Source organism: Zootoca vivipara, chromosome 15 (assembly GCF_963506605.1).
Source record: "Zootoca vivipara chromosome 15, rZooViv1.1, whole genome shotgun sequence".
Taxonomy (NCBI): Eukaryota; Metazoa; Chordata; class Lepidosauria; order Squamata; family Lacertidae; genus Zootoca; species Zootoca vivipara.
The window spans coordinates 17,324,043-17,347,487 of record NC_083290.1 but is presented as its reverse complement, the minus strand read 5'-3'; the positions used below and the strand labels follow the sequence as shown (position 1 = coordinate 17,347,487).

At 48.2% G+C, this 23,445-nt stretch overlaps 1 protein-coding gene across 3 annotated transcripts in view; it reads left to right on the top strand.

Moving 5' to 3' along the window:
- ETS1 (ETS proto-oncogene 1, transcription factor) overlaps positions 1 to 23,445 on the top strand; it is a 112,874-nt gene that overhangs the window by 72,470 nt on the left and 16,959 nt on the right. For all 3 annotated transcript variants that reach the window (XM_035138940.2, XM_060268403.1, XM_035138942.2), the window contains 5 exons: positions 11,612 to 11,731; positions 12,824 to 13,024; positions 16,434 to 16,511; positions 17,256 to 17,507; positions 19,268 to 19,528. In XM_035138940.2, coding sequence (XP_034994831.1) covers positions 11,612 to 11,731; positions 12,824 to 13,024; positions 16,434 to 16,511; positions 17,256 to 17,507; positions 19,268 to 19,528 — 912 coding nt within the window. The remainder of the gene's footprint in view (positions 1 to 11,611; positions 11,732 to 12,823; positions 13,025 to 16,433; positions 16,512 to 17,255; positions 17,508 to 19,267; positions 19,529 to 23,445) is intronic.

Genomic DNA, 23,445 nt, shown 5'->3' with positions numbered 1-23,445 from the left:
GCATCGCTTATGGACTCCATGTTTACGTTTGTCAGTGGCTGAGTAGGTGTTACTACTTTGTGGCTCTCCCAGTAACATCTGGTTCCATTAAGGATGGCAGAATCGCTTCCTATTTTATTGTCATCCAGCTTGGTGAGCAACATCCAGGAAATGAGGAGCCCCTGGAAACAAGTGGCTTGGCGCTCGTTGGTTTTTGCCGGTGTGGTAAAATCTGGCGACCACATTTTGTGATGGCAGCGTTTATATGGGGAGCTGGTTGTGTCTCGTGACTGCTGGTGCATCGGATTCATCCATATCGTTGCCTCAAGGCCACAGCACCGTGCTGTGCCGTTTGGGAGTCCTTCCACCCCTGCAATTTGAACAGTGGCGCTTTTAAGGCTTGTGGTTTAGCCACCCATTGGCATCCATAAATGCTGGCACTGCGGCAGAAATGGAGATGGTTTGCAATTGCAGACATCTCAGGTGCACTGCACCACCCTCCTTGTTCAGCCGGCCATATGGATGAAGCCTTTGTTTGTGAAACGCCAGAGCCCCGCATGGGGCGGAGGAAGGGGTGTGTGGTGGGTCTGGGCCACCCCAGGTGTCACCACTGACAAAGGGGGGGTGACAGAATGCTGGCAGCACTCACTGCGGGGCCTGCAGTGTGCCCGAGCCACGCATCTCTCCTGGGAGAGACATGGTGGCTTGGGCAGGCGCCGCGCTGCCCAAACGGTCTGCCCGCTGCCTCCCCCCCCCCAGCTGTAGGGTGGCTGAGTGGGAGGAGGCAGGCAGGCTCCGGAGGCCCCGCAGTGTGCCCCGCCCCTGTGGGCGGCTTGCCCTGCCCCTGGGCACGCTGCCCCAGGGACCTGAGCAGCTTTCTCCACCGTTGTCTGTGCAACTTGTGAACCAGCCCATTATCTCTACCACTAGCATCTTATAAGAGAGATCAGTATTGTTGTTACTATTGTGAGAAATGTGAATGAGAAGGCAATTAAGTGTGTATGATTATGCGGGTTGAGGAAATATGGGAAGTTTGGGCAGCAACCCAGAATGTGAGTGTATCTCATTGCCTGTTGGGCACTCATGTCTGCAACCCTTTGGCCAGCTCTGCCTTGGCTTTGGTCTTGCACAGGTTGGCTCCTTGCTTTTCCCTCAACCACAAGTGCCTGGAGGCCAGAGAAGCTGGCGTTCTGGCACCCCAAAGCATCTCTTCCTGGAGAGGTCTCTGGCCACTGTGGGAGACGTTTGAGAGCTCCAAGCTGCTAGCAGCCTTCCTGTGAGTCCGTCCAACTGGAAGGCTCCATTCCTGTAGTGGTTTCTCTCTAGCTCCTGGTGAAACAAATCCAGCCTTTTTTCATTTTTTTAAAAAGGCATCCTAGCAATTAAATCGCTTCTGGGCTTTGGCTGTGGGTAAATGGCCATCAAATGAATGAGTGATTCTCCCACTTGCAAGCATTGTGTGGGTCACCCTGCCACCCGCTTGCCTTCTTTTCCGACCCAGCCTCTCTCATTCATTCCTAGCCTTGGCTTCTATTACAAGTTGAGCTGACCCTTTCCCCCCTTGTCCTCTTCACTTGATCCTTTGGGGAAGGATTAGAGCTATTTAGCAAAGTGGTTAGTGGGATTAGAGGCGATTATCTCAGGGGAGGCTGGCTGCTTTAAAGGGGGGGTAGAGGGTCTGGCATTGGTATGGAGGGGAATTACAGGTACTTGATGTAGAACTGCAAGGGTTTCTAAGAAAACCTGCCCAAATTCTGAGAAGTCTTGAAATTTAGCACACTCTTTCTTTCTTTCTTTCTTTCTTTCTTTCTTTCTTTCTTTCTTTCTTTCTTTCTTTCTTTCTCTCTGCAATATTCATACACACTTGACAGGTGTTTTCTCTCCCCTTGCACCAACCAACAGTCTTATTGCAGAAGAAAATGTGGGAATGTTGCTTCCATTAGGCAGAACAGGGGTAGTTACAGAGTGTGTCTGGTTTAGAGTACTACAAAATGCTGACAATTTGGCCTGTTTCTGAATTGATTATTATTTGGGGGAGGGGGTTTGCCTGGGATGTGTGTTTGCCCACATGCGTCTTGGCAAGCCTGAAGGGGGCATGAATGGCTCCAGGAAGCAGCAGAGACTTCCTGTGCACCCAGATTTGCTTTGCACTTCTCAATGCAACAGGTTATTGGGGCGCAAAGAAGCAAAACTCAAAAGTGGGGGCAGGACTCACGCATTTAGCTATCAGAATGGGGTTGCAGTGGAGGAGTTTCCCAGGGTCAGGTCTAGTAAGACTTTGGCTTCCTGCACGTGGAAAACTAGTTTGGTAATGGGAAGTCTGGTAGAGAAGGGAATTAATCTCAGAGTTGTGGATTTGAGCCTCATGTTGGGCAAAAGATGCCTGCATTGCAGGGGGCTGGACTAGATGACTCTCGTGCCCCCTTCCAACTCTTCAAGTCTATGATACTATGACTTCTTTTCTGCTGGGAGGCTTTTGTTTTTGGTGTACTCTTTTAAACCTGTGATCTCCCCCCCTGGAAACAAAAAACACTGCTGTGTATAATGGTAGTTATTTGACATTTGATCACCTCTTCGTGGGAAATGGTGTCTGGAAAATACAACGGCCCAAAATTATGTAAATTGTGCACGTGCAATGTAATTTATTGGTCTTGTGTTTGTGGTGGGATTTCTGTGTGGAGACTCTTACTGTATACATAATTTTTTTTATCTCTGGAAATGCAGTGGGATATTTCCATAACATGTGGTCCTTTATGTTGGTCTCCCCAACGGAGGTCAGGCCACAAGAGATGGATTTGCTCAAAGGCTTGGCCAAGGTCTTTGGGTCCTGGGCTTATCATTCCTTGTAGATGGATTGCTGAACAAAGTAGATTTTGAAGTAGAAAGTGCCCATGGAAGTCTCTAGCGTCTCCGTGTGTGTGTGTGTGTGTGTGTGTGTGTGTGTGTGTGTGTGTGTGAATACATACATTGTGTTAATTACAAACTCCCAAAACTGGCATCTCCTGTAAATTTATAACCAAACTAGCACAATATTTCAGCATAGGCTTTGAGGGGACATGACCATGCTGTTTGAAGGTGTGTGTGTATGAGAGAGAGATTGTATGTCAATACACACTGAGAAGTGGTGGCACAAAACTCAGGGTTTGTGGTACAAAACCAGCACATAAACCAGGCATCCCCAAACTGTGGCCCTCCAGATGTTTTGGCCTACAACTCCCATGATCCCTAGCTAACAGGACCAGTGGTCAGGGCAGATGGGAATTGTAGTCCAAAACATCTGGAGGGCCGAAGTTTGGGGGTGCCTGACCAGGACAGTCTCGAGCAGGTCGGGCGCCCTGGTGCTGAGGCGCGGAGATCGCTCCGGCGCCCTCGCAGCACAGCTTCCGCGCGGCTTTGCTGTGCAGCGCCCCGCCTGCCGGCCCAGCGCCCTAGCACCCCGCCCCACCGGGACTATACCTAGAGTCAGGCCCTGTGCCTGACTTAAACCTTTACACCAATTTCAAGGGGATACCAGGTTTGGAGGTTTGTAGTTATGTAAGTTATGCATAATGTGGATGAAGGTCCTCAGTGAGAGGCGCCACCCTGTTTCTTTATGGTGCCCTCCAGGTGTTCTTGGGCTGCAACTCTCATCAGACCCAGACAGCATTGCCCAGTGGTCATGGGAGGGGAGAGCCATATGCTGCTATCACATAGCACTTCCTTCTGTTTCCCCTGATGATTCCCAAACTCTTAACCTCTTCATTATATTCAAGCTTTCACATGACGTAAAAACCACTTCCTGAAATACAGCAGAATATAGCACAAATTTAGCGCTCACTTCGTTGTTATTCACTTCCATTAAAAATCTAATGCAGATTTAGAAATTATTACTTTACTTTAAATAGAAATTTTTAAAAATGAAGAGGCAGCTTCCTAATAGTCAGCAGAACCTTCTAGAGCTACGTAAACAACACATGGTTGTTTATATGTATTTGGTGTTTATGAATGAACGTCAGACACCTCTAAGTTGAATAAGGGCAGTTATTTTTAAATTCTGGGTGTTTTACGTACCTTCCATGAATACTGAAATACCTTATATAGACAGGATGAGTTATCTCTCTGTGTGTTGGTGGTAAGGGATGAAGGTTATACGTGTAGCTGGGTGGGCGGAGTAGGTTGCCCCATGTGCTTGTGTTTGAGTTGTCACTCTTTGCAACTCTTGAGTAATCCTGGAAGGAAAGTCCCCCTTTGGCAGTGCAGTCCTACATCCCAGATGGGTGTGTATGGGATTGCAATCTCAGCCGTGGTGAATGTGAGGAGGAGCAGCTAGTGCTATTTTTCTAGAAAAAGAGGTGCTGGATCACACCATGAATGCCTCCCTCCTTGTCTTAGAATGGCAATGGCGCCCACCTGAGAGGTGCCGGAACTGAATTCCAGTGAGTTCCGGATGAAAAAAGTCCTGGGACCAGGCATTGAAAAGAGGGAAGGAGTACCTTAGTGGACATCTTTCTAAGTGGCTTTAAATAATTCCTTTAAGCAGAAGCATCTTGCTGTTACTGTTTATTAGGGGTGGCAGAGGAGCCGAGAGTCCAGTGCGGTGCAAACACACCAACAGAGCCTGCCTGGCATACCTGCTGAGGGTGAGGGTCCCTATCCCACCTTACCAGCCACTTCTGCCTCTAAGAATCTTACCTTGTTCCCAGTCATAGGTTGCACCAGGGCAGGGTTTCTATTGATTTATGGTGGGACAGGAACTCCTCGCACATGCTGTTTCTTCCCAGCATCTAAACAATGCCATTGGCACTATGATTCACCTATTCCTGGCGGGGAAAAATACGGCCCTTCCTTATTAAATCTCCAGCTGGCAGCTGGTAGGATGGAAGCAGAGCAGTGAAATAGATGGATCCAGCAAGGCAATATTTGTTGTTCTATCACCTGCACCCTCCTGCCCACCTAGCAGTTCGAAAGCACGTCAAAGTGCAAGTAGATAAATAGGTACCGCTACGGCGGGAAGGTAAACACCGTTTCCGTGCGCTGCTCTGGTTCGCCAGAAGCGGCTTAGTCATGCTGGCCACATGACTCGGAAGCTGTACGCCAGCTCCCATGGCCAATAAAGCGAGATGAGCGCCGCAACCCCAGAGTCGGCTGCGACTGGACCTAATGATCAGGGGTCCCTTTACCTTTACCACCTGAACCAGAACCCTTGCATGGTGATCTTCTCAAGGCCAAGCTGGGCTTTCTGCTTCTCGTTCTTCTCTGCTGCCCAGTGTTGGCTGGGTCCTGTTGTGAACTGGGAGGCTAACAGTAGGTGGCACCAGAGCCAATGACGGGCAGAGCCAACTCATTCCAGTTTGGTCCTCCTCCCTGCTGAGTTCTACAAGGGGCAACTCTGAGAGTCAGGAGGAGGAAGCTGTTAAGCAGCACTGCCTCCCTGATCTGTTGGGTGGGGTGGCTGGGGGCAGATTGAGGTTGGTGGAGCAGTGTGCCTTTCACTCTAATGGGCCAGCCTCTGCTACTGCCGCCTCCTTCAGTTTCGGGGTCTGCAGAACAGCCGGAGTTGCTCTTTGCCCTTGTGACAATCCCTGACTAGTTTGAGTAAGAAGACGAGGATGGGGAGTGGCGGGGAAGAAAGATGTTTTGCTCCTGCAGAAGACAGCAGTGAGCTTGGTCCCTGACCTCTGGCTCCATCCATCAGATCCTGAGACAGGAGGGACAGCAGAAGGGCTGACCAGGTCAGGCTACTCCTGCTGTGACCAACCGGACATTGATTTCAGCTTGGCTACTGTGTGAGTTAGGGACGCGGGTGGCGCTGTGGTCTAAACCACAGAGCCTAGGGCTTGCTGATCAGAAGGTCGGCAGTTCAAATCCCTGCAACGGGGTGAGCTCCCGTTGCTCGGTCCCAGCTCCTGCCAACCTAGGAGTTCGAAAGCACGTCAAAGTGCAAGTAGATAAATAGGTATCGCTCCGGCGGGAAGGTAAGCAGTGTTTCCGTGCGCTGCTCTGGTTTGCCAGAAGTGCCTTAGTCATGCTGGCCACATGACCCAGAAGCTCCCTCGGCCAGTAAAGCGAGATAAACGCCGCAACCCCAGAGGCATCCACGACTGGACCTAACAGTCAGGGGTCCCTTTACCCCTGTAAAGTCACACCTTTACTGTGTGACTTAGAGGAGCAAGGAGGCCTCTGATGGAGAACCACACAGATTGGGAGACCCATAGTAGAACGATAGGAGCAGGTGACACCCTTTATCTTATAGACGCCGGGGAGGAACATGGGTGCTCTTTCTTGCCATTCCAGCCTCTCTCTCTCCCTGCGTGGCCTGGGATTTAAATATAATTAGATTTGTGGCAAAAAAAAAAAGACCTACCCTATTGGATCCCAACAGAGCCAATACAGTGGTACCTTGCAAGACGAATGCCCTGCAAGACGAATTTTTCGCAAGACGAATGCACCTTGCGATCTGATGGTGACTTGCAGGACGAATTCATTTTGCGAAAAATTCATCTTGCGAATCGTGGTTTCCCATAGGAATGCATTGAAATTTAATTAATGCGTTCCTATGGGCAAAAAAAAGAAATTTCAATGCATTCCTATGGGAAACCGCGATTCGCAAGATGAATTTTTCGCAAAACGAATTGACTCGCGGAATGAATTACATTTGTCTTGCGAGGCACCACTGTATCATTTTTAAAGTCCAATTCCTGGATGGTGACAATGTTCTTTCTTTTCTTTGCTGCTTCACACATGCAAACCCAACGAGGAGTTGTTTTTACTAGCTGCAAGTGGGATGGCAAACCTGCCGGATTACATTTTGGAATTCTTGCCCATAAGGAAATTGGGGAGGAGATGCATTTACATTGATAACTTCTCATCCCCTATGCTTATTGAAAGGTTTTGGGACCACTTCACACACAATAATTTTAGGTGTGCAGCTAAGGCTATTAAACACACACTTAAGATACAGCATGTGGATGTGACAAAAATGGTTGTGAATGCAGGAACGCCGTGAGCTGTCTTATGCTGAGAATGACTATTGGCCCATCTAACTCAGCACTGCCTGCACTGACGGGCAGCAGCTGTCCAAGGGCAGGTGTCTCTCCCAGCCTTACCTGGAGATGCTGCTGGGGACTCATCTTGCAACCTTCTGCATGCAAAGCAGATGCTCCACCCCTGAGTCCAGCACAACCACATCCTACAGATATGTCTGAGTGCCACAGGGAGTGGCTGGGAAGTCATCCTGCCCAGGGGGATGACACAGAATGGCCTACCACATCACATGTGCAGCGGCCCTCCTGGTTAGCAAACCCGGCCCCTTGATTTCACAAGGGGTGCTTGACCTTTGCTTGCACTCTCATGGCCGGTATCTCAACTTCTTCAGCTTGTCCTGGAGCTTTGCTTTATCTCAAGTTAGTTACCCTCCGTTATCTGCTGCAAGGGTAATGTTGCAATAGCAACTCTGCATTTTGCTGATGGTTGTGGGTGAAAATGCCATTGTGAAATCCGAACGCTTTGCGGGGCGGAGTCGAGTTTCGGTATCTGCTCCTCGAGATCTAGCACTGCGCTCTTGTAAAACTCAAGATTATCCATGTATAACTGGAACTTGGATGCAACCAGGAGGAGCTGGATACTGTTTGCTCTCCTTGTGCCCCTGTGATATTAGCAGAGATGTTTTAACAGGCCTTCCGTCCTGTTCAGTTTCCTCAAATGCCTGACTGAAGCAACAGTATTGCTCCCCACACTTCTTAAAGGCTGCAGGCCCAAACAGACCTACTTGGAAGTACGGTACATGTCTTTGAAATCAGTAAGGTTTACTTTTGAGCATTCATAGGTTTTGGGTGTAAGGCAATGCACACTGCTACATGTTGAGGCTGAAAAACTTCATCCTGTGCATATTTACTTGAAAGTAACTCCCATGAAACAAACGTAGGGTTGAGTTACCTGGTTTTTTATCCAGCTCAATAAGGCTGGCATTGAAATTGGCTGTTCAGTGACCCAATGCGTATAGTGTTATGTCTCTGAAGGCTCTGATCCCATGTGATCACACTAGAGAGCCTCACTGAACTTTATTTATTCATTAAATTTCTATACCGCCCTTCATCTGAAGATCACAGGATAGTTCACAGCATAAAGCTTAGCAGGGCTTCCTTTTGAGTAAACGTGCATGGCCTCCGGCTGCACACCTATTTCTGGTCCATCTGCTTTTCTCTCTGCTTGAAGAGGGTTAGTCTCCTCCTCCCTCTCCTCCCCCCCCCAGCCTTCCCCTTGCCCCAGGTTGCCTCTGAATCATTCTCCCATAGCCGGGAGAGCAACACAGCTGCCCTCCAAACCAGGCTGCAAAGGTGATGGAGCAGTTTCTGGGTGGTCCCTTGTAACCTCAGAGCTCTCTCAAACCCATCATTAAAAACAAGCGGCTCGCGGGTCAGGGAAAAGTGTCCTGGACACTTTCTCTCGGTGTTATCTCAGAGCGGAAGACGGATGGCAGAGAGCGCTGGGGTGTGTGTTTATTTCTCCAGAGCCTTGGCTAATAAAACCTTCTAAATATCCAAACGACATTATTTAAACAATGCATGGAATCTGTTACTTATTATCCAATGGCCTGATTATCTTTTCCCACACCAAACTCTTTAACTGGTGGATGTCTGCCGACCGGTTGCATCTGAAAATGTTAGCTCTTCTGACCATTGCAGCAAAACCTTTTGTTTATGTCTTTGGTTTCGCTTAGAGAGTGGCCAACCTTGACTGTTCTGAACATCGGTGAGAGAGGAGGAACAGAAAAAAGAAACGACAAGATCCTCCCTCATCACTATATCTTAACTTTCATCATCTACAGATGGGATGTTGTTCTCTGCCAGCTCTCACCTGGGCTCATCCTTCTCTTCTCACAGCCTCTCAACCTGTGACATCTTCCCTTGCCCACCTCTCACCTGAGGTCCAAACTGTCCTTCCCCTTCATCTGTAGACAGTTCTTTCCAAAGTACAATGAGAGATTAATAATATGCCTAGAAATCGTAGAGGAAAGAGGGCCTTCTCGGTAGTGGCACCCACCCTGTGGAATGCCCTCCCGTCAGATGTCAAGGAAATAAACAACTATCTGACTTTTAAAAGACATCTGAAGGTAGTCGTCTTTAGGGAAGCTTTTAAAGTTTGATGTTTAAAGTTTGATGTTTTATTGTATTTTTAATATTTTGTTGGAAGCCGCCCAGAGTGGCTAGGGAAACCCAGCCAGATGGGCGGGGTATAAATATATTATTATTATTATTATTATTATTATTATTATTATTATTATTGATATGCCCTTAGACACTTCCAGTCAATCCCTTTGGAGGCCATTCTAGTGGTCCCATTGCAGCCTGGTGTAGATGGTTTCTCTACTACATCAGCAAGGGAGTTCTTTTTTGGGGAGGGGGGCTGAAAAAAGGAGAAATAAATCACTATGCCTGATGTGGGTTCATGGCAAGTAAAGTGTGATGTTTCCATCAAGAGAAAAACTGACCCATTTGCCCATCAACCTCTGTAAGATACAAAGTGATGGTGCTGGGCTTGCCCATTCTTGAAACAGGAAGTTTTGGTACCTGGGCAGGACTCTCTGGGTGAAAGATGGATCCCAGAGTACTTGTCACTGGGGAGGGGGGGTAAGAGTGCAGGGATTTTAGCAGGCGGAGCTTATCATAAAAGCACCTGGGGAAAAACAGCTGAGCTGAGCACCCACCCACTTGCTTTTCAGCTGCTGAACCCCAGCCTAGGTGAGGTGTGTAACAGAAAAGATTGTTTTGCTGGGCAGGTTGGGTCACCAAGTTTTTTCTTTTCCTTTTCCCCTGCCAGCAAGTGGTTAACAAACGGCAGTCTCTGATTGGCCAGGGTTCCAGGAGAAGGAGTTGAAAAGGAGTTGGGAGACAGGTGGGGAGATAGGGAGTGAGAGAGTTACAGTTCTGGGTAGAAACATCCACTCTGAGGAATATAATCAAAAGCTACAGAAAGGAGTCTCTGTGCTTAGTGTGAAGGACAGTGTGTGGTGTCCTGTGAGAGTAATAGGCCAGGAATTAACTGGGAGGCTGAGGTTGAGCCAGGAGAAGTAGAAGCTGGAAAGATACAGTCTACTTCGGTCTCATTCCAGTCAGGAGGGGAGATTCTTCTACAAAAAGAGAAGCAGTTAAGAGGGGTGTGGTGATCCCTTTGGGTCTGTCACTTGGAGTACCTCAGGAGTAGGGTTGCCAAAGGGGTGTGTAACTGACAGGAAGTACCACCTTGTTTAAGAACCAAAGTATTAAGCGTCAACGGCTATGCAACAACTGAGAAAGAACTGAAGGGAAATAACTGGAAATAAGCTGAGCATTTACCCTTTAATCTAAAAAACCTGTGACATCTACCTGAAGTGAAGTAACTGAACATAAGAAACTGAAGTTTATTTTCTTTTATTAAATATTTTTATTGATTTTACAGACTTGATTACAAAAACAAACACAACAATACCCAACACAACAATACAAAATAACACGAAACAAACAATCAAAAATACCAATCTAATATAAATTCAATTTTTATCATTGTCATGTGGACTTCCCCGTATCCCCCCTATCTGATTTCCATTTCCAATCCTCTTTAGCAATTTATTCTGTCATATTTATATACATTTTATTATCTCTTAACCCTATTTATGAATTCTTCACTTTTCTGCCCCCCCGGGACCTCCCCCTGCCACCAGAAGACCCCAGAGTGAGGAAAAGAGAAGGGCAGTCCTTTATATCTAGCCTCTTCCCCCCTCCCCTCCACCCTAAAGTCCTCTCTGCCACCAGAAACTCCAGGGTGAGAAACAAGGGCCAGAGGTATAAGCAACTGAAGTTTAAAGGAAGCTGTGCTTGATTAGAAGTCCATAACATTAGTTAGGTTTAGTATAAATATTATTAGGTGAACGGCTACCTGAAATAAAATTATAACCTGAAGTATCCTTTGTTTTACCCACTTTGTGTCATAAACTTCCTTTGTCTAATAAAACATTTCTTGTTTATTTGATCAAATCCTGTCTGAGACTCCAAATCATTAATTTTCCCTCACACAAGTCTCCCACTAGATAATCTGGGGTAATATATAGAAATTTGTGTAATTGGTGTACTGTGAGGTGGGTGCACTATATTTAAGTGAGGGCGGCCCAACAGCGCCAAAGGAAAAAGTGCTGTTGTGCTGTCCCAAGGAGCTTGTCTAGAATCACAATTCAACAGCAACCTCAGGATTGATTTCCTAAGCAGTCGCACAAAATCACAGATGGATCTGCTAGACTGCATTGGTGGAGTAGGAAATGTCCTGCAAAAAATCAGCCCACAAAAAGCATCCCATTGAACCCCACCTTTCTTTCCAGAACCAAAGAACAGCACAGCAATAGTGGAGTTTGGGGAATCTTATTCAACCTCCTCCTGTTGTCTCTTTACTAGACGGAAACCTTTGCCTCCTCTTTTAGGATGTATTGACTCAATTAAATGTGCAGCAAATATAAAACTGCCCATTGATGAACATTCAGGCTGAGAGAAAAAGGTCACGCCGAAGCAGGTGACTTGCGATGACCACCCAGGACTCAGCACCTGGGTCGCGATTGCTGCCTCTCCCACCATCCTGAGTTTTGCGGCTGAACCATCCTCATTTCCCCCCTTTCTCTCTCTTCCAGATATGGAATGTGCTGACGTGCCTTTGTTAACTCCAAGCAGCAAAGAAATGATGTCGCAGGCGCTGAAGGCCACCTTCAGTGGTTTCACGAAAGAGCAGCAGCGGCTGGGAATCCCCAAAGGTACAATGAGCTCAGCATGAATCTAGCTCTGAACGAACATCGGCTGTTTCACTGCATCCGCTTCTCGGTCATTTGGTTGTGCGGATCAGGGTCAAAACTTCTTTGCAGCAGTGACTTCCCCTAACGTGGCTGCTGAACATCTCCTCCATCCCTGGGGAGCAAAAAGGTGTAAATGTCACATGCACGTTGGACTGGCACTTGATGAAGGAAATCTTAGAAAAATTAATCGTATGAGCTTTAGTCCATTAATGGGAGGTGTAAGGTGGTCCATGAATCAGTCCATTCAAGTTGCACATGAGGAAAGTAAGAGTTTCCCCAGTGTGGTGATCATTTGCCTAAGATTCCTTTGAGCTCCCCCTGTAGCTCAGAATAAATGGTGCTGGCTGCTCTATGGGTTCATGGACCACTTTTCGGGAAATGTGCCTGAACAAAATGAAATCACTCTAAACCAGGCATCCCCAAACTTCAGCCCTCCAGATGTTTTGGACTACAATTCCCATCATCCCTGACCATTGGTCCTGTTAGCTAGGGATCATGGGAGTTGTAGGCCAAAACATCTGGAGGGCCGCAGTTTGGGGGGGTGCCTGCTCTAAACAGTTAAAGTCCACTTGAAAAAATCCACAGCACCCAGTAGAAGCAGAAATGCAGACCGCACGAGAGAGAAAATTCAGCTAAAGGGGAGAAAGATAAAAGGCTCCAAAGTTTAATATCAGGCATCCCCAAACTTCGGTCCTCCAGATGTTTTGGACTACAATTCCCATCTTCCTCGACCACTGGTCCTGTTAGCTAGGGATCATGGGAGTTGTAGGCCAAAACATCTGGAGGGCCGCAGTTTGGAGATGTCTGTTTAATATGGTCCCTTCATGGCCTTTAATCTCTCCTTTCCCAGTGTGATGATGTTTCCATCATATATTAGATTAGGTGTGACGACCCTGAGCTACAACTCCCATCATCATCCCATGCTTGCTGGGGCTGATGGGAATTGTGGTTCAGCAACATCTGGAAGGCCAAAGGTTCCCCACACCTGCCTTATGAGATGGTGCACAGAGCTGCTGCCTTTCAACTCCTCTCTCCTGTGGCTTCTTTGTGCAGACCCTCAGCAATGGACGGAAACCCATGTTCGGGACTGGGTGATGTGGGCGGTGAATGAGTTCAGCCTGAAGGGCGTGGACTTCCAGAAGTTTTGTATGAATGGAGCTGCTCTCTGTGCTCTGGGCAAGGACTGCTTCCTGGAGCTGGCACCGGATTTTGTAGGAGACATCCTCTGGGAACATCTGGAGATCCTGCAGAAAGGTAACACTGCGATAGGCTTCAGCAAGAGCGTGGCCTTTACGGTTGTGGCTCACCACTGCGGGGAATGCTCTTCCCAGGAAGGTCTGCCAGGTGCCACCATTCACCCCCTTTTGGTGGCAGGTAAAAACCTCCCTCCTCTCCCAGGCATCTGACAGATTGTGATCAGCCTCCTGCTGTTTATTGCTAACAATTTTCTGCTGTTGACATTTGCTGTGGGCTGTCGTAATGGTTTTATTGTCATGTATTGTTTTCATTTTTATGCCATGTATTAGGCTCTTAATTTTTTTGGAAGTTGGCTAGAGACTTTTTATGTTGTCATGAGCAACTAATAAATCAAATGAGCAATAACAATTGCAAACTAGCTCAGGAACAAGGTGCCACCGTGTGAGATTCCCGAGATTCCCAAACTCTATCCTCTGCACTCCATCACTTTTGCCTGGCTGTGTCCCTGTCTGCTCTCAGCTCCAGCCTTTCAGACTGGGATCTCCCCCAGATCTCCCTGGAGATCTTCTGAGCTTCGCCACTGTTCACGTGCCTTCCCCGCTGCCTAGCTGAGTGATGCTGCACACAGTCTGTTGAGAGAGCTCTTCCGAAGCTTTTCAATCAATGGGCTGAGAGGATCTCTTAAGAAGAGTAGAAGCTGAATGAGAATAAAGCCACAGCACTAGAAGAGTTTTTACACCTTTTAGCAATGCCTTAATGGCTTGTCTGTTCCCTGTGGGATGGGGATGGCCCTACCATTAGGCAGAAGGAGGCAAGCGCCTCAGGTAGCAGATGCTGAGGGACAGCAGTGGTTGCTCCCTGGTGGAAGCATCCATTGGGGTTTGCCACACAGCGCTGACTGGGAGCCCTAAATTAGTCTGCTGCTTCCGATGCATGGAGGACCTGTCCCACTCCCCCAGTGCTGAAAGCACATTCAACCACCCAGCCAGCCAGCTTCTAGATGAATAGTGGGAGGGGGCTGCATTTATGTCCTCCACCTCAGACAGCAAAATACCAAAGGTCAGTTCTACTGTGAGATCCCCCACAGACAGCCAGATTCTTGCCATTCACCTCTTTGCCAAAAGCAGGAAAGTTTCATGTTAAATACAGTCCAAGGGAGCCCGTGTGTCCCATACAAAGTCCTGAAGTTTATTGCTGCCAACCTGTGAGTGTTTAGGTGTGTGGGGCTGTAGGATTCATTCCTCATTTACCCAAAGGGATGGGAGGACCTTCAGCTAGTCCTGGGTTGTGCTGGACCAGCTTTGAGAAACAGACCCGCATTCATGCCTGAACAATGCAAACAGGCGAGACGAAACCAATTGTAAACAGAGTGTTGCCCACGGAGATGTTTGCAGATCATTTGGGGACCTTCTGCGATAGGTGGAGACAGGTGCTCATTGTGCTGTTTTGGGTGTCAGGAGAGGGAGGAGGCGTTTTTTCCCCTTCCACAAAAGCCACCGAGGAACATGGGTTCTGGTACACCCACACATGCGCACCCCAGACACACATACCTGTGGCTTTCTGAAAGTAAACATGCTCAGTTGTAGGATCTCATGGGCGGCAGCTGACATTCCCAATTATTTCCATATTTTGCCTCATTGGTTCTGGTAAATGGTTTTGAACAAGAAGAAGTTAAAACCAGGGCACTGAGAATGGGATTTGCATGAGCACCACAGTTTAATTAAGTGTGATGAAGTGCCATTAAGTCCAGAGTCTACATGTCATAATGTCCAACTGGCATGGACATTTTTGCAAGAAGGTGGTGACCCTGCTTCCTGACTTTTGAAGGAAAGGCCTCTTTTCTTCTGCTGTGGCCTTTCACATCTGCATTCATAGTACTGCTCTGGTCTGCTCACCTGAAGTTCTGGGCATCACAATTTAAGAAGGACATTAGTAAGCTGACCAAGATGATCAAGGGTCTGGAAACTAAGCCTTATGAGGAACGGTTGAGGGAGCTGGGTATGGAGAAGAGAAGTCTGAGAGGTGACAGGATAGCCATCTTCAAACATCTGAAGGACTGTCACACAGAAGGTGGAGCAAGCTTGTTTTCTCCTGCTCCAGAAGGTAGGACCCAAAACAACGGGTTCAGATGACAAGATAGGAGATTCTTACTAAGCCGTAGGAAGAACTTTCCAGCAGTAAGAGCCATTTGACAATGGAATGGACTCTCTCGGAAAGTGGTGGACTCTCATTTGTTGGTGGTTTTTTTTAGCAGAGTTTGGATGGCCGTTTTTCATTGATTCTTTAGTTGTGATTCCTGCATTGCAAAGGGTTGGACTAGATGACCCTTTGCATCCCTTCCAATGCTACAATTCTGTGATCCCATGACCTCACGTATTGGCCAGCAAGGAGGAGAACAAGCCAAATAGGACCTGACTGCAACTCTGGATTGTTTCTGCTGAGCCCAGACAGAGACTCGCCAGAGATAATGTGCCTTCATTCAAAAGGGCCTAATTTTGGCCTCTCTCCTGGGGACGGCAGCGATTGGGGGGGTGCCTGAACAAACCGAGGCCTGTGTGAACTACTTCTCCGCAGCCTTTGTGCCCCCTCCCCTCCTGGCAAGGCTTGCCAAGCCATGGGGAGGGTGTGACCACAGGGGAAGGCGGGGCCAGGTTGCCGTGGTCAACTTTGCATGGGGGTTGCAGTCAGACAGAGGGCACTGCTGACTGCGGGGAAGTGGAGGCTATTTTGGAAGGGGGAGACAAAATAAAAGTGGAATGTGCCCAAATAGATGAAGCAATCCCAGCCAGCATACTGCTGTTTTTATTCCAGTTATATGGCCTGCGGTAGGTGAGTCACCTCTTGACTGCAAGGTTTTGTAATTGCTGGTGGGGTTAGAGGCCCCTCCCCTCACTTCTGAGTGTGTGTGGGGGGGTCATTTATCCTGGCATGACCCAGTCCACCAAACAGATCAAGAACATCTCAGATGATGGACATTGTCAGACTCGTTATGATGGAAGGAGAACGTGGTTGCGCAGTTCTGAGTAAAAACCTTGAGACTTTCCGTGTTTGATGTGTGGAGCTACCTAGATAATATAAAAGATTTTGCTACAAGTCCATGGAATGTCATGTTGGGTTTGGGTGCGAGAAACTGGTGGTGCCAGCCTGTGCATGTTTACCTAGGAGCATACCCGCCGACATTCCTCAGATGAAAATAGGGACACTTCTCATCCTCCCCCCAACTGACTCTCATTGACCCTCTATTTTCGTTCCTGCCCCCCGTGCAGAGCATTTCCTATCAGAAGAAAGGTGAGTGCCACCACACCACTGGGACATGGCACATGCGCCCTCCACCGTCATGAGAAAACCCTTTAATACAATACAAATATTTTTTATGAATGAATGAATGAATGAATGAATGAAAGCTACTGTTACTACTGCTACTTACTGGGCTTCTTCCCTTTCATTCCTCCCACCCTCGGTGCAGAAGAGATAAAGCCATATCCAGCAAACGGAGTAAACACAGCCTACCCAGAATCCCGCTATACATCAGACTACTTCATTAGTAAGTCTAACTTGTTTTTCCCCCTGTTGAGTACAAGAAGAAGATTTTAGCACCAGGAATCATTTCAACGTTTAAGCAGTATACGAGGAGCAAAAGCACTGAGGGCCTTATTGGCAGTTCCCTCATTGTGAAAAGTGAGGTTACAGAGAACCAGGCAGAGAGTGCCTTCTTGGTAGTGGCGCCCTCCCATCAGATGTCAAGGAAATAAACATCTATTTGGCTTTTAGAAGACATCTGGAGGCAGCCCTGTATAGGGAAGTTTTACATGTTTGAATGTTTTATTATGTTTTTATATCTGTTGGTGGCCACCCAAAGCGGCTGGGGAAACCCAGTCAGATGGGCGGGGTATTATTATTATTATTATTATTATTATTATTGAAGAAATGTGACTCCTATGGCTTCTTTCTCTTAATTAACTTAATGGTGATGGTATTGTTACTATTATCATTATGGATAATAGCAAGAACTGCAATGGTTGTTGAACCGCCCTGAGACCTCCGAGTATAGGGCGGTATATAAATTCAGTTAACAACAACAACAACAACAACAGTGCTATTTTTCTAGAAAAAGAGGTGCCGGAACTCCCCATAAATGCCTCCCTTGTTCTCTTAGAAGGTGCCGGAACAGAGTTCCGGAGAGTTCCAGCTAAATAATAATAATAATAATAATAATAATAATAATAATAATAATGCCCTGGGTGATAATATTCAGTTATTCAGTTTGTGGCCTTCTTTCCGCTCGCAGGTTATGGCATTGAGCACGCTCAGTGTGTTCCTCCCTCGGAATTCTCTGAGCCCAGCTTCATCACAGAGTCCTACCAGACCCTCCATCCCATCAGCTCCGAGGAGCTCCTGTCTCTCAAGTACGAGAACGAGTACCCCTCCTCCGTCATCCTTCGGGACCCCGTACAGATGGAGTCCCTGCCTACCGACTACTTCACAATCAAGCAGGAGGTCGTAACGCCAGATAATATGTGCATGGGGCGCACCAGCCGAGGTAATGGAACACTTTAAAAAATCGCGAGTCGGCAACCCTACCCCACATATAAGAAGGAATGAGATTTTTCCCAAGGGAAAGGGCCTTCCACCAAAGGTTGGCATCTTTCTTTTTTAGAAATTAAACCAATGGCCTTGTTTGCTGGGGCTGATGGGAGTTGTAGTCCACAAGCTTGTAGAGAATGCAAAACCTGGGCTCTCTGGTTGAGTTATAGGCCCCTTAAGCTTCCCAATGTTACATTGTCTAGTTATTGTTGTTGTTTAGTCGTTTAGTCATGTCTGACTCTTCATGACCCCATGGACCAGAGCACGCCAGGCACTCCTGTCTTCCACTGCCTCTCACAGTTTGGTCAAACTCATGTTCGTAGCTTCGAGAACACTGTCCAACCATCTCATCCTCTGTCGTCCCCTTCTCCTAGTGCCCTCAATCTTTCCCAACATCAGGGTCTTTTCCAAGGATTCTTCTCTTCTCATGAGGTGGCCAAAGTATTGGAGCCTCAGCTTCACGATCTGTCCTTCCAGTGAGCACTCAGGGCTGATTTCCTTCAGAATGGATAGGTTTGATCTTCTTGCAGTCCATGGGACTCTCATTGTCTAGAAAGACACCTAAAACCTGGCCTTCAAGCTACCTTGAGCAGGTGATCCCTACCACACCTGAATTAGAGAGAGATGTTGAAATAGGACACAGCAAATATGTGGGCAGGCTTGCCAGCTGTTCAGCCTCCTCGCCTCTGTCCTTGAGATTTAGTAGCTGGGTCTTCACTGCTAGCATCTCTGCCAGCAGAATTTGCTCTTAAGAGATCTTACACAATCCCAGCAGCTGCTTTCAGTCCGGCTTGGGAAATTAATGAACTTAAGCGATCCTCTTTTGCTCCGAGGTTGTCAGTAGAGAAGAAATGATTGAGCAACAGTCAAGCTGAGGAATTCTGGAGAATTCTCTGCGTCTCTCCCTTTTTTAAAAAACAAACAAACAAAAAACAAAACCCTTTTGAATGCGGTATGCGTCTGGTTAAATAGGGGCTCACGTCTTTGACTGGTATAAAAAGTCATGAATCTGCACAGGGAGGCCACAGCTGGCAGGTTTGGCGTCTGATCAAGTGATCCTTTGGAAGACAAGACTAAATAATTACTGTATTATGCTTCCTTGGGAAACACAGAACAGTCGTTAGCAGGAAGAAAAGGTAGAGGTGCTTTGTGCTTCCTGTCCACATTCTGGTGAAACGAAAGGCTTTGGGCATATACTTGAAATTTGAAAACATGCTAGAGTAAACCTGACCAGCAAATCGTGAAGACAGAGTTTAAAAGCCACTGGAGATGGTGAGTGGGCGTCAGGTTCTGAGAAGTTAGGTTTAGTTGTTTCCCAGTGCGTTTAAACTGACGTGCTATTTTTATTTCTTTTTTTAAAATTTGTCATATTTGCCTGCTGCGTTTTTTTTATTTTGAACGGATCTACTTTTTACTGCTCTGTAGTCACAAAACATCCCATTGGAGAACATAAAATCTGTTCTGAAGATGCGGGATATAAATTATATAAGCAATTATATAAGCAATTAAACAAAATGCCCGTTGTTGCAATGGAAACACAACAACCCTGCAAGGTAGGCTAGGCTGAGAGGCTGCATCCAGCCTAGGGTCATCCAAGTGAGAGCTTCGTGGCCAAGTGGGGACCTGAACCCTGTCCTCCCCGAGGCCCTAGTCCAGCACTCTGACCACTAGGCCCCACTGCCTCTCTGCCAACCTCGTTTCCTTCTCACCTCGCAGGGAAACTCGGGGGCCAGGATTCCTTTGAGAGCATCGAGAGCTACGACAGCTGCGACCGCCTGACCCAATCATGGAGCAGCCAATCTTCCTTCCAGAGTCTCCAGCGTGTCCCTTCCTATGACAGCTTTGACTCTGAGGACTACCCAGCGGCCCTGCCCAGCCACAAGCCCAAAGGCACCTTCAAGGACTATGTTCGAGACCGGGCGGACATGAACAAGGACAAGCCTGTCATTCCTGCGGCCGCCTTGGCTGGCTACACAGGTGAGGCCCTGGGGGTAGCTGGGCAGACAGAATGCAGGTTGTTTCTCAAACTACAAATGTTGATCTCTGCTTAGTGCCCTTAGTTATGCTTAGCATGTCTGTACAGTATGTGCAAAGTGCTTTGCCTACATCATATCTATACTCCTCAGTACATTTTTTCTGGGGGGGGGGGAGGTGCGGGAACTCACTGTGAAGTTTGTCTGTCTGTCTGTCTGTCTGTCTGTCTGTCTGTCTGTCTGTCTGTCTGTCTATTGCGGGCCCAGTCACAGTGCCAACCCCTAAACCCTATTCAGTGGCTAAATGTGATTAATGTGATTAATAAACTCAAGCAGACAATGATCTGAATTAGAAATGGCCACAACAGGATTAGAGATATAGGTGGATTTTTGGCTCCTCTAAGGGAACTGAGTTCCCCTGAGTTCCTGCTCCAAAAAAATCCCTGGTAATCCTGACAAATAGTCCTACAAGGCAGACTGCTGTTGTCGTCCCCCCCCCCCTATTCCAAGTGAAATGAGGGTGAAGGCTTGGAGAGAGCAGGTTGCCTTAGTTGCCTAGTGGCGCAAGCGAGATTTGAACCCGGGAAGCTGCAGTTCAGGGGCTGCCTTGTATGCAGAAGGTGCAGTCCACAGCATCTTCAGGCAGGGCTGGAATGGGCAGGTATCTGAAACCCAGGAGAGCTGCTGCCAGTCAGTGTAGGCAGTACTGAGCTATGTGGGTGGGCCAGTGGTCTGATTCCAAGATAAGGCAGGGATGGGGACCCTGTCAGGGCTCTCCAGGCACTGCAGGACTACAATTCCCACAACCCCCTGGCCATTGGGCATGCTGGCTGCAAGGGCTGCTGGGAGTTGGAGACCAGCCACATCGGGAGGTCACAAGTGAGCCAGCCATGAACTGAAGCCTTCCTGGCTTGTGCTCTTGAGTCCGTGAGTAGGCTATGCTGGAGGGAGGGTGGGAGATGTGGCATGCAGGGACGTGTATTTATGGACGTTTACACATAACTGAGTAACAAATGAAAATGAATCGAAACCCTGTGACTCAACCCTGGGGAACCAGCTTGAGATTACTGAAGTCTGAAACAGATCACTAGCTTAACTTGCCGCCTCTGACTCCCGATGCGAAAGTGATACTTCAGATCCAGATACGAACAGATATGTGGCTTTGAATCGGCCGTGTGGAAGCCCCCTTTCAGCTTGAAAGAAAATCTAACCGTTTACAAGCACCTATAAAGTGGCTAAAATCGGCCTGCAGATGGGATGAGAGGCCGCTTGTCTGTCTCTTGACTGATGGGGCATTGTGGCCCGAATCTCTCACACAGATATATGTTTGCGCACTAAATCAGAGGAGAGCAAATTTCAGGTTTTCAGAGTTGTCCTTCTTTGCTAGAACAACAACAACAACAACAACTGATTATTTATAACCCGCCCATCTGGCCAGGTTCTCCCAGCCACTCTGGGCGGCTTCCAACAAAATATTAAAATACAGAAATCCATCAAACATTAAAAGCTTCCCTAAACAGGGCTGCCTTAAGATGCCTTCTAAAGGTCTGGTAATTTTTGTTCTCTTTGACCTTTGGTGGGAGGGCATTCCACAGGGTGGGTGCCACTACTGAGAAGGCCCTCTGCCTGGTTCCCTGTAACTTGGCTTCTCGTAGCGAGGGAACCGCCAGAAGGCCCTCGGCGCTGGATCTCAGTGTCCGGGTAGAATGATGGGGGTGGAGATGCTCCTTCAGGTATACTGGACCGAGGCCGTTTAGGGCTTTAAAGGTCAGCACCCACACTTTGAATTGTGCTCGGAAACGTACTGGGAGCCAATGTAGGTCTTTCAGGACCGGTGTTATGTGGTCTTGGCGGCCGCTCCCAGTCACCAGTCTAGCTGCCGCATTCTGGATTAGTTGTAGTTTCTGGGTCACCTTCAAAGGTAGCCCCACATAGAGCGCATTGCAGTAGTCCAAGCGAGAGATAACTAGAGCATGCACCACTCTGGCGAGACAGTCCGCGGGCAGGCATCTGCGTACCAGATGCCTCAGTAGCAACCCTTGACTCCGTGAGTCAGGTGGGACAAGAGGAAAGATTTGCGCTTTTGACAGGCTCTCATGCGAGATCCTTCCTCCCCAAGTGCAGTGCCTCTACTGGGGCTGGGAATCGGTGTGTGTTTGTGGGGTTGGGAGATCATTTTTAGGAGCTGTGCACAGAAGGAAGTGGTTGGATGCTCCAGATTCAAGCTGTGATGAGTGCTTTCTGTTTTCAGGAATGGGTGCTGATAAGAAAACTGGGCTGGGAGTGGGGTTCTGGAGACCGGCTCCCTTCAGCAATGGGAGTACGGTGATCTGAGCCATGGGAGAGGAAATCTTGAATCGTTGCAAAGCTGCTGGAGACTTTGGGAGATAAGTCCACCCCCCACGTGGTGTGAGCGTCAAAACAATTACATTCTGTTATATTGCAGGGGCAGGAAAACATTTGGGGGCCAAGTGAATGTGAGACTCACCTTTGCACAGTGGGCTAGTTTCTCCACACACCCCTCTCTGTCCCCCATTAAGCCAAGCCAAAGGCATCCCAGCCAGGCAGAAACAGTCACAGAGGGTGCAGGGTCAGGCCAGGGAGCAGTATGGCCTGTGGAGAGCAGGGCCTTATTCAGATTCTGGGCCTGATCGAAATAAACTTGCTGGGTATGAATTGCCAGGAGCTGCTGGCCCCAAAGCTGGAAGCTGGCATAAGTGTAGTAGTTAAGAATGGGAGCTGGGAGCTGTGTTCACCTCCCCCATGAACCCACCAACTGAGTATAAACAAGGCACTGTAGTCTTGGCCAGAGTTCCTTCATGTCCCCTCCCTGTAAGGTGGGGAGATGGTTGCAACATTGCCTTGTCTTACAGGACTGTTGTGAAAACGACTAAGAGCATGAGATTCTTCATCTCAGGGTTGCGGGTTCAAGCCCCACCTTAGGCAAAAGATTCCTGCATTGCAGGGGGTTGGACTTGATGGCCCTTGTGGTCCCTTCCAACTCTTCTGTGATTCTATGAAGGTTCTGTGTGTGAATCACTCTGAAGACACAAAACATGGCAGGGAAAAGCGAAGTCAGTATGTGCGAATCCTCTGAGTGAACATGGATGAAAAGCACACAGCATTTATTTATCTCTGCGATAAGCTAAGAAATGGGGCCCTGGCTGTGCTGCCCCTGCTTGGCTGCTTGCTTGGCTGGCAGAGAGGAACTTTCCTTTTTATCACCAGAGGCCCCAGCCCCTCTGATGATATCTGCCTCCGAGCTGCAGAGGTGATGAGCGGAAGCCTGGCCCACTTGGCGTTTGTCTCCTGTTCGCTGGTGGCAAACAGTCAGCCTCCTTGAGCTCCCTTATCTGCCCTCCACATCTTGACCTTATTTCACAAGTTGCCTCCTTTCACAAGTTCACAACGATCCTGCCCTTGGCTTCCTTCTGAAATGAGATAATTCACAGAAAAGCTCGTCACTAGTTTGCCGCACTCGCTCGGATGGTCTTGTTAGATCGGGTGACTGGAAAGAGACACACACACACACACCCTCTGGTGACTGTGCTGGTTGGCTTGGGAAAACAGAGGCGAAAGAGAATGCCATCTTTCAGGCGGAGCTGCTTAATTCAGGGTGGCCCGACTCCATCAAAAGAGTCCAAGGTTGTTGGTAGAAAGGGGACGTGCCCATTTTACAGGCTCAACCATTAGACAGAATGACGCAGCAGGGACAGGGAGCTGCATGTGCCAGGCAGCTGCCTTGTGGCCATACCTGCCAAGTTGCTGTCCGAGAAATAAGGGACCGGGCCGGAAGTAGCAGACCAGAAGTAGCGCTGCCGCCATTTTGGAACTGGGCGGAGCATGCTCAGAAGTGACTTTTGATGCTGCTTTGCCCAGTTCCAAAATGGCCGCCGCGCCACAAGTCGCACTGCAGCCATT